We start from the raw sequence: 17,865 nt of genomic DNA, 5'->3' as shown, positions 1-17,865 counted from the left end.
CGCTCTGCCTTCCTCACTAAAGTGAGCAAACTTCCTTCCAAATCTGAAATTAACACACATTCTCTTCACCGGAAGGTTGAATTGTAGGGCCAGGTGTTACCCCAAAGTCCTCTTGATAATAAATGTACAAATACAATTATTATTTTTGTAGCACTGCAGCATACCCTTCCAGCCCAAGGTTTTCCACCAGGACAATACACCACCACCTTCTCAGGAGAGACATGTCATCCTAAAGATGGTGTTCTTGTTTTCAAATACTTGGTGTTCAAACAAGATGGGTTCTTGTTTTCTTAATACTTACAATGCTGAAGTCAAGGGTAGCCTCCATGGCGAAATACCAGGCATACTGTAATGAGAAAAGACACAAAGACAAGATTACCATGTGACAGCTTATAACTCAGTGAGAAGGTAGTCACACACATCCAATGAAATGTACATGGCTGATAACTCCATAAGAAAGTGATATGAGAGGTCTGCACACATGAATGTTCCTTAATACCTTTTATTGCACACCTTTTTATTTGCAAATGCACAAACAGAATGTTGGTCAGGTCTAAGTGGTGGTCAGTCATTGTTACATACATTTACACATTTTTTGATGGTTTTAAGGAACAATCAAGTGTGCCATATCACTTGGTGGCATTACCATAACTCACCATTATCATGAAGACACCACAGTCATTGCCACTGGTCTGCCTCGGAAGCCCCTGTACGAAGAAAAGTTACAGTTAGATAATAGTAGGTAATTATGACTATAGCGATAGTAACATTCAAACAATACCTCCAAATCCAGACCAGTCTTCTCTGTCCAGGATCCCGCAACAATTTTCTCAGCAACACCCCTGGGCAACCAAGAATAAAACTCATAAAAAGTCAAACAAAGAAGTACACACCTCCTACAGGAGAGAAAAAAGGAACAACATTCGTACCACTGCTGCTTCAGAACCACTTCACACCATGCAAGTCGGTCGATCATGCTTATTTGCAAAAGTTCAATGAGGAGGATTTCTCTGTGTCTCTCTTTCCTTGTGTTGGAAATGTGTCTATTTACGTCCACTCCAGCTTTCGGGAAGCCAATCCTTTCTGAATGTTGGACAAACAATCAGTACATAATGCATGCATTGCCACAATGCCTCCTGATTGAACACAAGTCTTTAGAAATGGCAGTAACATTAGACAGGTCAGGGGACCGCCAGGACACACATCATAGGCAGGTCAGGGGACCGCCAGGACACACATCATAGGCAGGTCAGGGGACCGCCAGGCAGGTCAGGGGAACGTGACTGCCAGAGCAAAAAATATTTGGGGCAACCTTAATAGTGTTCTGTAAGCTTCAGAGGTGAATCCCCTTGGAGTTTTGAAATACTGCGAATCTAGAAAGAAAATTTAAAATTTAAAACACTTAATAAACCAATACTTTCATACAGTGGTGACCCTAGCTGTCTCATCCCAGAATACCTCTGCAGTTTACAACTTTAAATTGCAGCAATGGTCCCAAGTAAGCTCAAAAGACATTTTGACACAAGACACCCCACCACACAGACAGACAGACAGACAGACAGACAGACATGTCCTTGGGCATGATGGTCACCCTCTTGGCGTGGATGGCACACAAGTTGGTGTCCTCGAACAGACCAACCAGGTAGGCCTCGCTGGCCTCCTGCAGGGCCATCACAGCAGAGCTCTGGAAGCGCAGGTCGGTCTTGAAATCCTGGGCGATTTCTCTCACCAGGCCCTGGAAGGGCAGCTTGCGGATCAGCAGCTCGGTGGACTTCTGGTAACGACGGATCTCCCTCAGAGCCACGGTGCCGGGCCTGTAACGGTGAGGCTTCTTCACACCGCCGGTCGCCGGGGCGCTTTTACGGGCAGCCTTGGTGGCGAGGTGCTTCCTGGGGGCTTTGCCGCCATAAATTCTAACATTTTGTTTGCCCCTCCCCAAACAGCTGTCTTCAAAGAGATGTATCTTTTAACTTTTGTCAAAGATAATCTATCCTTTAATTTTCTATTTTAATGGGTTTCATCGGCGTTGGAAACAACCGTTTATATTGCCAAAGCAAGTGTGAAGATAACACAAATAAATAAAGTAATCTACTACTAGACTAAAGAGCAGATAACTTAAAATGTTGCAGTTTTTAAAAATATAGCCTACACAACTAAATGAGAACTGTGTAAACATTATGTACAGAGATCAGCAGGTTGCAAAGAGTGCAGATTCTTATTTGGTCTTTATGGTGGTTGTGTTCTATTGGACATCCTTTTATTGTGTTTGTCCTCTATCCTTTATCTACATCATTAGTTGTCCCCGCCAAGTTCATACAAATGAACCAAACAAACATTAACTACATATCGAAGAACACGGTTCACTTCCCAAGGAAGGGTTGATTTTTAAAACCTTAGAGAACTGAATATTACTTTGAATGCTGAAAATGTCACATCATGAGGAATGTTTCTGTCACAACAATGTATCGTTGGTGCGTTTTCTCTGCCTCATGTAGGCCTACATGAAATAAGAATAAGGACATTTCACAACATGACTCACAGTGCAGACAAACAGTGGATGGAGTGATGCATTGCTCTTTTGGAGAGAGAAGTGGTTGGCTCTTAAAAGAGCCTTTGGGGTTGAGGAGGTGAAGCCGCGGTGGTCGTTTACTTCTTGGCGGGCTTCTCGGTCTTCTTGGGGAGCAGCACTGCCTGGATGTTGGGCAGCACACCACCCTGAGCGATGGTCACACCGCCCAGCAGCTTGTTCAGCTCCTCGTCGTTACGGACGGCCAGCTGCAGGTGACGTGGGATGATACGAGGCTTCTTGTTGTCGCGGGCGGCGTTACCGACCAACTCCAGGATCTCAGCAGTCAGGTACTCGAGCACGGCGGCCAGGTAGACCGAAGGAAGACTTAACTACCATCGTGAATAATGATTGTGTGGTGTATGTTCATTTACTTGGCATCCTTGCAGCATGTATATAAATTGTCATTTTAATTATATACAGTCATCTGGCCACCTTATAAAGACTTTTGTTCTTTACAAAACAATACAATTTCCTACAGACATACAACATTATACATTTGGTCATGGCTTTCTTTAAAAAAATAAAATAATAATAAGAGCCGGGCATCTTTCCATTGACGTATAGTTATTAGAACCTAGGACAGAGCCAGCAGAACAGGACATGTAAAAAGTGTGTGTTTAAAGCGCACACACAGTCTCAGGAGAGGTCAGACGGGGTCAGCGGGTGCTGCCGTGGGGGCGTGTTTGAAGCGGTCGTGGGCCCTGGTCTTGCTGAGCAGCGTGAGCCCCATGCTGTCCACGGTCTCCTCCAGGTTAGCTGTGCCAGTTCCTCCCTCAGGAGAAGGTCGGGGGTGCCCTTGGTGGAGCAGAGCTTCTCGCCTTACCTGTTGAACGAGTGTTTCTGGCCGGGCCTGCGGTGCTCTGCGGGCGGACTGAGCCTTGTTCTTAAAAGAGCCTTTGGGGTTTGTGGAGCAGACAAACAATGCTGCTTAGTCTACTTGGAGCTGGTGTACTTGGTCACAGCCTTGGTGCCCTCGGACACGGCGTGCTTGGCCAGCTCACCGGGGAGCAGCAGACGCACGGCGGTCTGGATCTCCCTGGAGGTGATGGTAGAACGCTTGTTGTAGTGGGCCAGGCGAGAGGACTCGCCGGCGATGCGCTCGAAGATGTCGTTGACGAAGGAGTTCATGATTCCCATGGCCTTGGAGGAGATGCCGGTGTCGGGGTGGACCTGCTTCAGGACCTTGTACACGTAGATGGCATAGCTCTCCTTCCTGGACTTTCTGCGCTTCTTGCCAGTCTTGCCGGCGGTCTTGGTGACGGCTTTCTTGGAGCCCTTCTTGGGCGCTGACTTCGCTGGCTCGGGCATGGCGATGATCGTTGCTTCTCAGGAACGAATGAAGGTCCACCGACCGCCTACCCACTATATGAAGGGGGAGCTATGCAAATTAGGCGGCTCCTGACACACACTTCCAAAGCCGAGCTTGGCTCTGGCGCTCAACAGACGCTTGTCTCACGGACATAATTATGAATTATCTGCGCGGGCTTCCCCAAGTCTCCTTCCAACGCTGCTTTTTCACTGGTCTGCCTTGTTTCCTTCAACCAGAGAAAAGTGGAAAAAAAGACGTGAAGAAGAAGAGGAAGATTGAGAATACGAAAAAGGACACAAATAAACTCCTCAAAAAAAGTTCGGAAACGTTATTTTTGTCAATTATTCCTCCTCTTTAATAATACCAATTGGTATTGTATTTAATATCGTTGGAATGCCTGATTAGTCACCATTGCAACGAGGTACAACAAGGTTGGATCTTCCAAACACTACTGAGGTCCCTGACAGTGTAAAATGAATAAAGTGTACACAATCAAGTCAACCCTAACCCTAACCCAAATAAAAAAGAACAATGCTTCATTATCAGACCATGACAGAATAACGGCGCTCTAACCTGTATGAAACCTCTGCTCCTACCCTGCCAGTCTGCACTGATATAGGACAACAGTGCAACACATTCGCGGCTCAACTTTAGTTACATTTACGGCGTCATATGCCATCAAAGGGAAACATGGAAAAATGCATGACTTACAGGGAGCGTAGATTTATTTTTAAGGCGTTCAGAAATCCGTTGTGACAGGAAAGCTGGAGAAACAGCCGCTGTCCACTGCATTAGTCAACTTCCTTGATGAGTCTCCCGCTCACTGCTCTCCATCAAAAATGGCAAATCCATCAATAATATTACATAATAACAACTGATTGCGGGTTGTTTTGGAGGAAGCCTCGGGGCCGGATGGCGTCCTGGGACGGGTGCTGAGAGACTGCGCCGACCAGCTGGCCGGGGTTTTCACCAACATCTTTAACCAGTCCCCGTCCCAGGCCACCGTCCCACCCTGCCTGAAAACCTCAACTATCATCCCAGTCCCGAAGAAAAGCACGGTGAGCTGCCTAAACGACTACCGCCCGGTGGCACTCACACCAATCATCATGAAGTGCTTCGAGAAACTAGTCCGGGCCCACATACTCACACGCCTCCCGCCCAACCTGGATCCATACCAGTTCGCCTACAGAGCCCACAGGTCCACAGAGGACGCCATCGCGACGACTCTCCACGCCACTCTATCCCACCTGGAGAGGGGAAACAGCTACGCGAGACTGCTCTTCGTGGACTTCAGCTCCGCCTTCAACACCATCCTTCCAGACAGGCTAGTGACCAAACTACTAGACCTGGGTCTATCACACTCTATATGTGCGTGGATCAAGGACTTCCTGACCGACCGCCCCCAGAGGGTGCGGGTGGGCCCCCACACCTCCACAGCCCTCAGCCTCAGCACTGGGTCCCCCCAGGGCTGCGTGCTAAGCCCCATCCTCTACAACCTCTACACCTACGACTTCACCCCCGTCCACCCCAGCAACTACATCGTAAAGTTTGCAGACGACACCACCGTGGTGGGATGTATCTCGGGGGGGGACGAGGCGGCGTACAGGGATGAGGTAGAGCAACTGAGCAAGCTGTGCAAGGTTAACAACCTGCTGCTGAACAAGTCAAAGACCCAGGAATTCATCGTAGACTTCAGGAGGAAAAAGTCTGAGATCCAGCCCCTGCTCATCGACGGAGAGAGCGTGGAGAGAGTCTCAACCCTCCGATTCCTGGGGGTGCACATACAGGATGACCTGTCCTGGAAGAACAACACAAAAGACACCATCAAGAAGGCACAACAGCGGCTATACATCCTGAGAGTCCTCAGGAAGGAACACAGCAAGCAGGAGATACTGGTGACCTTCTACCGCGGCGCAATGGAGAGCATCCTCACCTACGGCATCTGCAACTGGTTCTCCAGCTGCACTACCGCGGAGAGAAATGCGCTACAGAGAGTCGTGAGAACAGCACAGAAGATCACCGGCGCCCCCCTCCCCTCTCTAGAAGAGCTGTACAACACACGCTGTCTCAGGAAGGCCTCCAAGATCTCCAGGGACCCAACCCACCCTGGGTACGAACACTTTACCCGGCTGCCCTCGAAAAGGCGGTTCAGGACCTTGGCCGCAAGGACAAACAGACTGAAGAACAGCTTCTACCACAGGGCCGTCCAGGCCCTGAACACAGCAAAGACCTAGGTTCTGGGCCCTGGACAGTCTGGACGGATTGATGGCAGCTGCTGGACTGAAAAAATCAGGTGTAGTGCTGAGGCACAAATATGTACTTTTCAAGCCTGCAAACTGCGACACTTTAAATAAATGTGCAATAACACTGTTGTGCAATATGACAACCCTAGTCGTCTATCTGTACAGTATAGTACAGTGGATAGTGTACATAGCCTTTATTTATGTAAACCAGCTCCTTCCCTTGTTGTGATTTTTTTTTTTTTAAGTGTTTTTTTTTCTTTCCTAACACCAGGGGAGCCACCCCTCCTAAATTTCGTTGTTTGGTACCTGTACTGTAGCAATGACAATAAAGACCATTCATTCAATCATACGTAAGTAAAATGTTCATTTTTAATACTTTGTCGAGAATCCTTTGCAGGCAATGACTGCCTGAAGTCTGGAACACATGGACATCACCAAATGCTGGGTTTCCTCCTTTGTGATGCTTTGTCAGGCCTTTACTGCAGCAGTCTTCAGTTGTTGTTTGTTCATGGGTCTTTCTGCCTTTAGTTTTGTCTTCAGCAAGTGAAATGCATGCTTGATTGGGTTGAGATCAGGTGATTGACTCTGGCCATTGCAGAATATTCCACTTCTTTGCCTTAAAAAAGTCCTGGGTTGCTTACACACTATATTTTGGGTCATTGTCCATCTGTATTGTGAAGCACCATCCAATCAACTTTGCTGAATTTGTCTGAATCTGAGCAGACAGAATATCCCTAAACACTTCAGAATTCATCTGTCTGCTTCTGTCTTCACATCATCAATAAACACTAGTGACCCAGTGCCATTGGAAGCCATGCATGTCCATGTCATCACACTGCCTCCACGTTTTTTCACAGATGATGTGGTATGCGTCGGATCATGAGCCGTTCCAAGCCATACTTTTTTCTTCCCATCATTCTGGTACAGGTTGATCTTAGTTCCATCGGTCCAAAGAATGCTGTTCCAGAACAGGGCTGGCTTTTTTAGATGTTTTTTGTCAAAGTCTACTCTGGCCTTTCTATTCTTGAGGCTTATGAATGGCTTGCACCTTGTGGTGAACCCTCTGTATTTGCTTGTGTGAAGTCTTTCTTTTATGGTACACATGGATAATGATATGCCTACCTCCTGGAGACTGTTCTTCACTTGGCTGGATGTTTTGATGGGGGTTTTCTTTACCATGTAAAGGATCCTGTGATCATCCACCACTCTTGTCTTCCATGGACGTCCAGACCTTTTTGTGGTGCCGAGCTCACCAGTGCATTCTTTTTTTCTCAGAATGTACCAAACAGTTAATTTGGCCAGTATTAATGTTCCCACTATCTCTCTGATGGATTTTTGTTTTGTTTTTACAGCCTAAGGATGGCCTGTTTCAGTTGCATTGAGAGCTCTGTTGACTGCATGTTGTGCGTATACAGCAACAGCCTCCAAATGCAAATGCCACACTTGGAATCAACTCAGACCTTTTACCTGCTTAATTGATAAAGAAATAATGAAGGAATAAATAGCCCACACTGGCCCATGAAACAGCTTTTGAGTCAATTGTCTAATTACTTTTGGTTATTATAAGAGCTATAATTCATAAACCCTTCCTTCAATTTGGATGTGAATACCCTTAACCTAAAGCTGAGAGTCTGCACTTTAAGCCCAGTAAATTCTGTTGGAAATCTCATATAAGATACGTTAGATCCAAAGTATCAAGGAGTATTGCAGTATTGTGCAGGGCAAAACATATTCTGGAACAGAGGATGTTGTATACTCTATATTGTTGTCTTGTCTTACCCTATTTGAGTTACTGTGTGGAGATATGGGGAAATGAATATAAAAGCACTTTAAACCCATTGATTACACTACAGAAAAAAGCTATGAGGATTGTACATAAGGTCGGATATCGTGATCACACTAATAACTTGTTCCTAATGTCAAATGCCTTAAAGCTCATGGACTTATTCAAATTTAAATTGGCACAGTTAATGTATAAAGCAAAGACTCCAGAACTCCCACGTAACATTAACAAATGATTTATAGAGAGGGATAAGGGGAGAGGTCATTTGAGTGGTAACCACAACTTTAACAAGGGTTATGCTCGCACCCATCTCAGGAGCAGGTGCATATCATTCTACGGAGTTACCATATGGAATGGGCTAGAGGAAAATATGAAGGAAAGCAGAAATATTGCTCTATTTAAAAAAAGGTTTAAATTATTTTTAATGAAAAAGTATTACAACGGATGATACTGAAATATATGTATTAATTAATTGGATTATATGATGTAAGCATAATTGTTAAGTATAAACAGGGGTAGGACAGGCTTCTTCCTACTCCTTTTCGAACAATTGATAGGACTGTACTCTACATATTATTATTTTTTATTTTTTTTATTTTTTTAAATCATGTTCGAAATAAAGATTCATTCATTCATTCATATGCATTATATGACTGTAACTTGTGTATGACTGTAACTAAGATGTTTTGGTAAACAGCTAAAATAACACAAATTCTGTCTGTGATAACTGTAGAATCCATTGCTGGAAATGTGTTCATGGTTTCCACCGTAGTTTCCACCGTAGTAAGGCGATGACGTAGTCTATGCAAATATGCAGGCGCGGTATGATGACGCGCTCCAACCACTCAAACCAAATATGGTCCATCAAGTTTCCGGGTGATAGATTTGATGTCTGCAGCTGGATATACTTGTTTTGCGTTGCGTTGGATCCGGAAGTAAACCGGAAGTAGTTTCTTGCCCGGAGCTCTCGCCTCAGATTTTAAATCCTCAATTTTGGCCGCCATTGGCTAAAATCTGTAATTTGGCTCTACAAGTGTTAATATGTCATTTTATGAAGTTTTTATATGTTTTCAGGCGAGAAAGTAACCATATATATTCACAAAATGTGTCCAGTTTATCAAAATAACCCGTTTATATATCTGATCTGACGTTTTCCCCCCCACTTCTGTGGGAAACTTCGCTAGCAACACGAGTAGAGTTGTTGCGTCTGCATCGCACGTTGAAGTACGTCAAGTCCATCCCAACAGGTTGCGCCAGAACGACGCAACGCAATGGCCCTGTGTGCACCCAGCGTAAGACGTTATTGCTCCATACGGCGGTCCGATGATTGTCCCGCGGAAAAGTGCCGGCCCGCGTGTTTGAGTCACGGGAGGAGCTGAAAACCTTTTTAACTGATGAGAAGTGTGATGACGCAAAGTTGCTTGCAAGTGACAAATTGTGCGCAAGGCTCGCATACATGGCCAACATACAGGGCCAGGCTTCGCACTGAGTGAGTATAACGACAAGTTCATATAATGTTACGTATATGATAGGCTACTATGTATCATTTTGTAACATTTGGGATGGCGGTGTGCCGTGGGATTTTTTCAAGGTAAGAAATGTGCCGTGGCACAAAAAAGGTTGAAAAACACTGGTCTAACCTGTATGCAACCTGTGCTCCTACCCTGCCAGTCTGCACTGATATAGGACAACAGTGCAACAACTTTGCGGCTGAACATTTTTGTTCATCCCACCCCTTTGTCACTTTGGTTTCTTGGAAACAAAACATGCCCCCCACCCCCAAACCCTACTGTTAGCAGATAGAAAAACAAGCTCACATACTGACAAATGAAGCGTATTTAGTGATCGTAAAACAGTTGCTTGTTATATCGCGTGGGTACTTCAAGTTGCGTATTATGAAAAACTAAAATCACATTTTGTTCAAAAGAAAGCTATGTTTAGGATTCACAAGGTTTCACAGTTGACAACTGGTTGCACCTTTCATCAGCTGCCATCACATATGGAACTGTATACTTCCTGGATTTGGATGATGAATCACCAATATGTAGGAATGAGACATTAGGGGATGTGAAATATACTGAAATATATAAGTTTAGAAAACTAAAAACAGCCACACTCACATTAGGAACCGGCCTTTGAGCACTCGAAGCAGGATTCAGAAACGTCAGGAATCTGTTAAGAAAAAGTAGGAATTAAATTGACTCTCTTTGGAGCTATTACAAAACTAAAAGTCAATATCTTACCTGACCCGATTCAGATTTTTTAACAAGTCTGCCACCAGAGAAGTTTCTGTGTCCTGTGTGTCCTCTCTCAACCCATGGTGCCTAAACCCACACATGTTTAAACAATTCAGATCTAATTACATCATGCTGCATATAATGCAGCCATATTTCTGAGTTTATTCTCAAAACGATGTAAAAACATTTACGTCACTGTCAAGCTCTGGATGGTGCGCCTCCTTTTGGTTAATTCCGCCTCCCTCAGAGAGCTTTCTGACCTTTCCTTGGCCCTTAAATAAAACCACAAAGAACATTTAAATTAATTGGGGAAATTCAATTGCAAATCACAGTAATCTCTCCTAGACGTTGATATGGGCAGTGACACTGACCTGTGATGCTCCATTGGAAGTCTGCAATGCCACTTGCCCTGATGTTATTACCGGTCTCTGATTGGTCACTGAAGAAATCAATATAGAGGGCTTTTTTTATAAGTGGTACCATCAAAATCTACCCCTTTCAAAATACATGCATTAGCATTGTGGAAAAGGGGAAAATAATAATAATAATAATAATAATAATAATAATAATAATAGTGCATTCACCTTTCGTGACAGCAGGGTGCCTGGGTGAGACCAGGGGTGACAGTGATCGTATGGTGCAGCCATTTGTGGCCAGGAAACTCTCCGTGTCAGAGTAGATGTCACAAGTCAGGATGGCAGGGGATCGATCCACAACACCATTCTGTGCAGGGGAATGACTCTTCCCGCTTGGGAAACATGCAAACCTCTTGGTGACTAGATCGTCATTTACACAGATCTGGGAGAGAGAGTGGGAGAATTAGCTTCTATGACTAAAGTTAAACAAATGTATGTTCGAAATTCTGCACACTTCACTACTTTTTTCTTTTTGCAAATCCACATTTCCGCACCATCGCACCTTCATGTTTCTTATGGTCAGGTAGAGCTCAATGAAAGTGGAATCAGCTTGTGTTTCACGCAACACTGCCTCCATCTGGTTGGATGCTTCAGGTAAACAATTGAACAGACAATATAGTTATTTTTATGAGTGGGGCAGTCCCACTCATAGTTTTCATTTTATTGGACAGATATAGTGAAGACAGACAGGAAAGTAGGGTGAGAGGGCATGTCAGCAGGGCATGGGCCGGATTCGAACCCATGCCGACATGGGCATATGTGTGCACTGTAGCCCGTGGTGCTAGACCACTGGACCACCCCAGGCCACACAGACAATATAGTTAGTGCTGATTTGGGGCTGATATAAGAATCTCAACACTGAAGTTGTACAAGACTATCTATCAACAAAGATGTTAAAATCACACTTCTCATCTTACAATGACACAGAATTATCTTCACAATGCTACAGAATTATCTTGCAATGGACGCAACATTAGTTTACCTTGTAAGAGGTTGTGCAGATAGCGAGTAGCAGAGCTGTCCCATTGATTTGACGGTCTAGAATGAAAACGTAAGCTCTCAAGGATCCGTAATAACCACACAATTCAAATCTAATAGCACAATTGCAATTACAGTGATTTAATATCAACCCTTACACTAGTCCAGTAGTTAGTCAAACCTTACACTAGTTCAGTAGTTAGTCAAACCTTACACTAGTTCAGTAGTTAGTCAACCCTTACACTAGTTCAATAGTTAGTCAACTCTTACACTAGTTCAGTAGTTAGTCAACCCTTACACTAGTTCAGTAGTTAGTCAGCCCTTACACTAGTTCAGTAGTTAGTCAAACCTTACACTAGTTCAGTAGTTAGTCAACTCTTACACTAGTTCAGTAGTTAGTCAACCCTTATACTAGTTGAGTAGTTAGTCAACTCTTACACTAGTTCAGTAGTTAGTCAACCCTTACACTAGTTCAGTAGTTAGTCAGCCCTTACACTAGTTCAGTAGTTAGTCAAACCTTACACTAGTTCAGTAGTTAGTCAACCCTTATACTAGTTCAGTAGTTAGTCAACCCTCACACTAGTTCAGTAGTTAGTCAACCCTCACACTAGTTCAGTAGTTAGTCAACTCTTACACTAGTTCAGTAGTTAGTCAACTCTTACACTAGTTCAGTAGTTAGTCAACCCTTACACTAGTTCAGTAGTTAGTCAACCCTTACACTAGTTCAGTAGTTAGTCAACCCTTACACTAGTTCAGTAGTTAGTCAATCCTTACACTAGTTCAGTAGTTAGTCAACCCTTATACTAGTTCAGTAGTTAGTCAATCCTTACACTAGTTCAGTAGTTAGTCAACCCATACACTAGTTCAGTAGTTAGTCAACCCTCACACTAGTTCAGTAGTTAGTCAACCCATACACTAGTCCAGTAGTTAGTCTAGTAGTTACACTTACACTAGTTCAGCTTTCTCTTCGCAGATGGACACCTGGAGCCTCACAGGTTGGATACCAGCCAGCTGGAACTTCCTGACCCAGAAGGGCAGCTGCAGAAACTTCTCCAACGGGGCTCGGACCCTGGAGAAAGAAATAGAAGGGTTCTTTGGAGACAATTACAATGTCATAATTGTTATATATTTAGGGATGTACTGATTAATTGGGCAGCAATCGGTATTGGCCGATAATGGTTAGGAAATTGATCAGCCGAATGCTTTGAAATGGCTGATTGTTCAAACCGATATTGCGATATCTAACCTGGCATGATAATTTGATTAGGAATATTTTCTTAATGTCTGTACGTGATCAATTCACCAAAGGAAAATATAAATATTAACACTGGTGGCTGTTGTAACTAAAAACCAGCGTGAATTCTCTCAGAAAGGTCCGTAAATCCAGACATTCTGCTCCTCTGAATGAGCCTTGTATGTGGTCAAAAGGGTGAGTTTCTGAAATTCAATGGATGAAAAAATGCTCATAGGTCCAGAGATGCCAGACACACACACACACACACACACACACACGCACACACACACACACACACACACACACACACACACACACACACACACACTCAGGGATTACTGAAAGGCAGTAATCTGCTCCTGCCCATTAACAAACCTATTTGTAACAAATCATTTGATACGTTTTAATCTCATGTTTGTTTTTTTGAGTGAGTGAGTGATTATAACAGCCAGCTGGGATGGATTGGGCAACGCATGCTGTAAACTGAGATTCTCCTCTCTCCGGAGGTCTATCCAACTCTGATGGCCTGTCAGGCCTAATGCGCCTACTCTTGCAACGGTTGTTCAGCCAAGTTACCCATAATGACGTAAGATCAGTTTTGCCCTTTCCTACATAATGATTACCCTATGGTAAACTGACTCTAGATCAGAGCCCCGTTTCACCACCTGAACCCGAAGCGTTGCAGAGTGCAGTGTCACTGGTCTTAGGTCAATGTCAGGCGCCGGCTAAAAGCCAACAATGTAAATGTAACAAATAATCGGTATGGGTATTGGTCGATTGTGTTATGAATAATCGGTAAGGGCCCTGAATGTTCATACTAGTGCATCCCTACTTACATTATACAGGGTTCCCTCACCTTCTGAAACATCAAATTCAAGCACCTTTCAAGGACTTTCAAGACTCAATTCCTTCAAATTCAAGGGCCCACCACAGCATAGTTTGAGACAGATCTAGATGAGAATTTATATAATAGGAATGACCATGAACGGTTTTCAAATCCAACTAATTAACCGTAGCAACTAGTATGGTTGTTTTATTCCCTTCTACAGGTTACCTATATTTTTGGGGGGGAGAGAGAGAGAGAGAGAGGGGAATTCAAGCACTTTCAATGACCCATGTCAATTTTCAAAAACTTTTAAGGCCTTGATTTTTTTTCTCCCTCAAATTCACAAACTTTCAAGGATTTCAAGGACCCGTGGGAACCCTGATTACAGCGACGCGTTGTTCTTCTAGTTCTGTATCGTTTCAGTAGCAGAGTCGAGACATACTCATCTGAGCAGACGACGGTGTGTTCTCCGTGGTCGACCAAGAAGCACATGGCCTGACTGCCGACGGCACCCTGGAAGAGGGACTCCACTATGGCTCTGCACCAGTTCTTCAGGCCAGAGACGTACACCACACACACCTGGGGGAGCAACACAGTAGACCCAAGTTCTCCATCTCATGTAGGAAGAAGAGCTGTGGTTATTCATAGGGATGGGAATCCAGAACCTGAATCTGTTCTTTCTTTTATCGACGCCGGCATTTTGTTTCTGACAGTTGCGCGTTGCCAAAACCCATGCGGCAAACTCTGTGGTGTAGTATCCGGCGTAGATATCGAAACGTAGATACCTCATTGGACACTGCTGTATGTAGCCGCTATGCGTCTGACTGTCTATCGTCATGCACGAGGCATCTACTGTGTGTAATATCTATGGTATCCAAAGTGTAACGTTTTATTTAGTCGCAAAAAAGACAGTATTCAAGCTCTCAGGCTATGCCACAATTCAATTCAATTCAACTTTATTCGCCATGTGCAGTGCACTCGGTATTCTCCAAGCTGAACAAGCTACAGTACATACAACAACAAGCCGACAACACAACAATACTCAAGACACACAATATACGAGTGAATAAATAACAACTTAGTGAAAAAACATGTAAAGTGCAAGGTGCAATGATCAGGAGTTTTGAGGAGGGCTATGGCTTTGGGGAAGAAACTGTTCAAGTGGCGTGATGTTTTTGACCTGATGGCCCTGTACCGCTGTCCAGAAGGGAGTAATGTAAACAAGCTGTGAGCTGGATGTGTGGGGTCAGCCACAATCTTGCTCTCTTCAATGATCGGGGCTTCTCTCGGGATTATTCCATTTTGAATTGCACTTGCATTAATTAGTTAGGCCACATTTAGGGTTAGGGTTAAGGTTAGGGTTAGGGTTAAGGTTAGGGTAACCATAGGGTTTCCAATTCAAAATGGAATAATCCCGAGAGAAGCCCCGACAGGCGCACATAACAGGCGCACCCCTGCGCTATCAGAACGAGCTACCCCAATGTCACGTCGGAATTTGACGTTTGGATGCAAATGTCACGTCGGAATTCGAAGTTTGGATGCAATCTCACGTCAGAATTCGACGTTTGTCCATAAACTCTGCTCTGTGGTAACTCTGCTCTGTGGTAACCCTGCTCTGTGGTAACTCTGCTCTGTGGTAACTCTGCTCTGTGGTAACTCTGCTCTGTGGTAACTCTGCTCTGTGGTAACCCTGCTCTGTGGTAACCCTGCTCTGTGGTAACTCTGCTCTGTGATAACCCTGCTCTGTGGTAACCCTGCTCTGTGGTAACTCTGCTCTGTGGTAACTCTGCTCTGTGGTAACTCTGCTCTGTGGTAACTCTGCTCTGTGGTAACTCTGCTCTGTGGTAACCCTGCTCTGTGGTAACCCTGCTCTGTGGTAACTCTGCTCTGTGGTAACTCTGCTCTGTGGTAACCCTGCTCTGTGGTAACTCTGCTCTGTGGTAACTCTGCTCTGTCTCTGTGATAACTCTGCTCTGTGGTAACTCTGCTCTGTGGTAACTCTGCTCTGTGGTAACTCTGCTCTGTGGTAACCCTGCTCTGTGGTAACTCTGCTCTGTGGTAACCCTGCTCTGTGGTAACTCTGTCTCTGTGGTAACCCTGCTCTGTGGTAACTCTGCTCTGTCTCTGTGATAACTCTGGCCCTGTGATAACTCTGCTCTGTGATAACCCTGCTCTGTGAAACCAAAACAATAATGTTTTGACCCTCTAATATACTATACAAGTAACATAGTCTCTGATAACATTGTCTCTGCTGCCCCCCTGTGGACGTTAGATGATGTACTTTAAGGGCTCAAAAACAAAAGTGTAGGTTGTAGATACTGAAATCATGTTTGTAGTCTTTAGTCAGATACAACACTATCATGCTTATAATGATGAAAAATGCGTATGGATCTTCCACCTGCTACTGAGGCTCCTGACGGTGTATTAAATGAATAAAGTGTCAAATTGACAATATATCTTGTTTGTTCCTTGTACTGAGAGAGAGTTCAATCATCCAATCCACCAAACAACTCAAAACAAGAGTCAATACCAACAGGAGAATACACTGTTTAGCATTGGCAGAGGATTTTGGCCATCCCACAAATGCATGATCCTTACAAGTTGGACATCATTGTAAAGGTAAATAAACAGGCTTTCCAACGTTATAAAATACAATGCCAATTAGCATTGTAACAACAGAGAATGTAGTTTATCTTGGTATTCTAATAAGGTAAAACCCTTTAAAGTGAAGTCTGAGAGCATCCTCTTGTTCAACAATTCTAACAATGCAGTCCATGAGCGTCCATTAGACAGAGTTGCCAGATGGGATTGACAATTTCCATCCTAACCAGTCTAAAAAACGCTAAATCCACCAGAAACCAGCCCAAAACCTATCATCAGAAAACCGCTACTATTGGTCAGGTGCCCATCTTGTGCCCCTAAACTGTTGATGATGTTTGTAAAATAAAAACTGCACATCGTATGTAGATACTAGTGTGTATTTTAACTTCACGCATTTTGTAACTTTCAGGCACTGACATTTTAATACCGCCTAAATGCTATTTATCCAGCCCAACCGCCCAAATGCTTTTTCCGGCCCCACGTGTGATCAAAAGTAGCCCATTCTGCGGTAACACGCCCCATCTGGCAACCCTGCCTGTGGCAGATTAGTACGGTAGTATCCACTATTGTCTCAAGAAACCATTACTGCCCTCCAGTGGAAAAGATATGTTACTGCATCAACCATAACAGAAAGGACATGGTAAGCAACAGCATACTCCAGCTACCAATAATTGATAAGATTCGGCTTGATAAATCAACTTGGCAATTACAAAACGTTCTCATTAGATCAATACTGATGGCTGGCTCAGTTAGAGTTGTAGTGCTGATCATTGCTAATTTAAACTCAAGTTAGAAGGCTTTGCTAGCTCGCTATTGAGGTCTTTTCACGTGACACTGAATGAGTAGCTAGCCTTTGCCAGTAAACTATCAGTTTTTCTTTAACGACATTTAGATAGCTATGTTAAGATCTTCATTGTTCGCTTGGAAATGTTTGTATAAACCCTTCTGAGATGATGGTGTACTAGCTAAGTTAGTGTGACTAAATGATTGTCTACAAACTGTTAGCAGGCTAGCTAAAAGGTGAAAGTGCTTCCACTACAGAAGCTGCGTCACGAGAGAGCGAGCTGGGTGGGTTGGGTTTCTGTTTTGAGGAACGTGATTGGCTGGCTGTCAAATCAATCAATTGACCAGTGAGTGGAAAAGATGGCACGTGCAACCAATTCAACACCTGAACAGTTCCGGTTCGTTTGAGCAGAGCAAACTTCTACTTCGTCTGAACCCAGCCAGCACGCCCACGTGGGACCCATATGGGTTCAATGCGGGCTACTTGGGTACCAAGTGGGCATGGGCTGGAACTGGGCAAATTATGAGGGTCCCACATGGTCTGCATATGGGCTAACTGGGCATGGGATGGAAGTGGGTAAGCCCATGTGGGTCCCACATGGTCTGCATGTGGGCTAACTGGGCATGGGATGGAAGTGGGTAAGCCCATGTGGGTCCCACGTGGGCTACATGTGGGCTCACTGGCATGGGTTGGAAGGGGGGGGGGGGGTTAAGTTAAGACTTTGACAGGGGGCCATTTTCGAACATCAAGTGTACAGCAGGCACGTGCCGTGAGCTTTTAGATTGGGTAAGCATAAAAATAATTACACATACACGCTATCAGTGAACGCAGTTTCAAGGAAATGCAATTTTGATGCCCTAGAACCCGCTAATAAACTGTAGTGTC

The 17,865-nt window shown here is 44.3% G+C and overlaps 1 protein-coding gene across 1 annotated transcript; it reads right to left on the bottom strand.

The window, feature by feature from the left end:
- Window positions 1–3,502: 3,502 nt before the first annotated feature.
- On the bottom strand, window positions 3,503–3,877 carry LOC308151486 (histone H2B; the record flags this gene model as incomplete). The annotated part of the gene is made up of 1 exon (XM_080524359.1): window positions 3,503–3,877. One exon carries the CDS (start codon window positions 3,875–3,877, stop codon window positions 3,503–3,505), a length of 375 nt encoding a protein of 124 aa, XP_080380485.1.
- Window positions 3,878–17,865: the final 13,988 nt, after the last annotated feature.

This window comes from Nansenia antarctica (genome assembly GCF_963989245.1).
Source record: "Nansenia antarctica genome assembly, chromosome: 2".
NCBI lineage: Eukaryota > Metazoa > Chordata > Actinopteri > Argentiniformes > Microstomatidae > Nansenia > Nansenia antarctica.
Note: the sequence above shows the minus strand (reverse complement) of the source record. Positions and strands in the feature narration are given on the sequence as shown.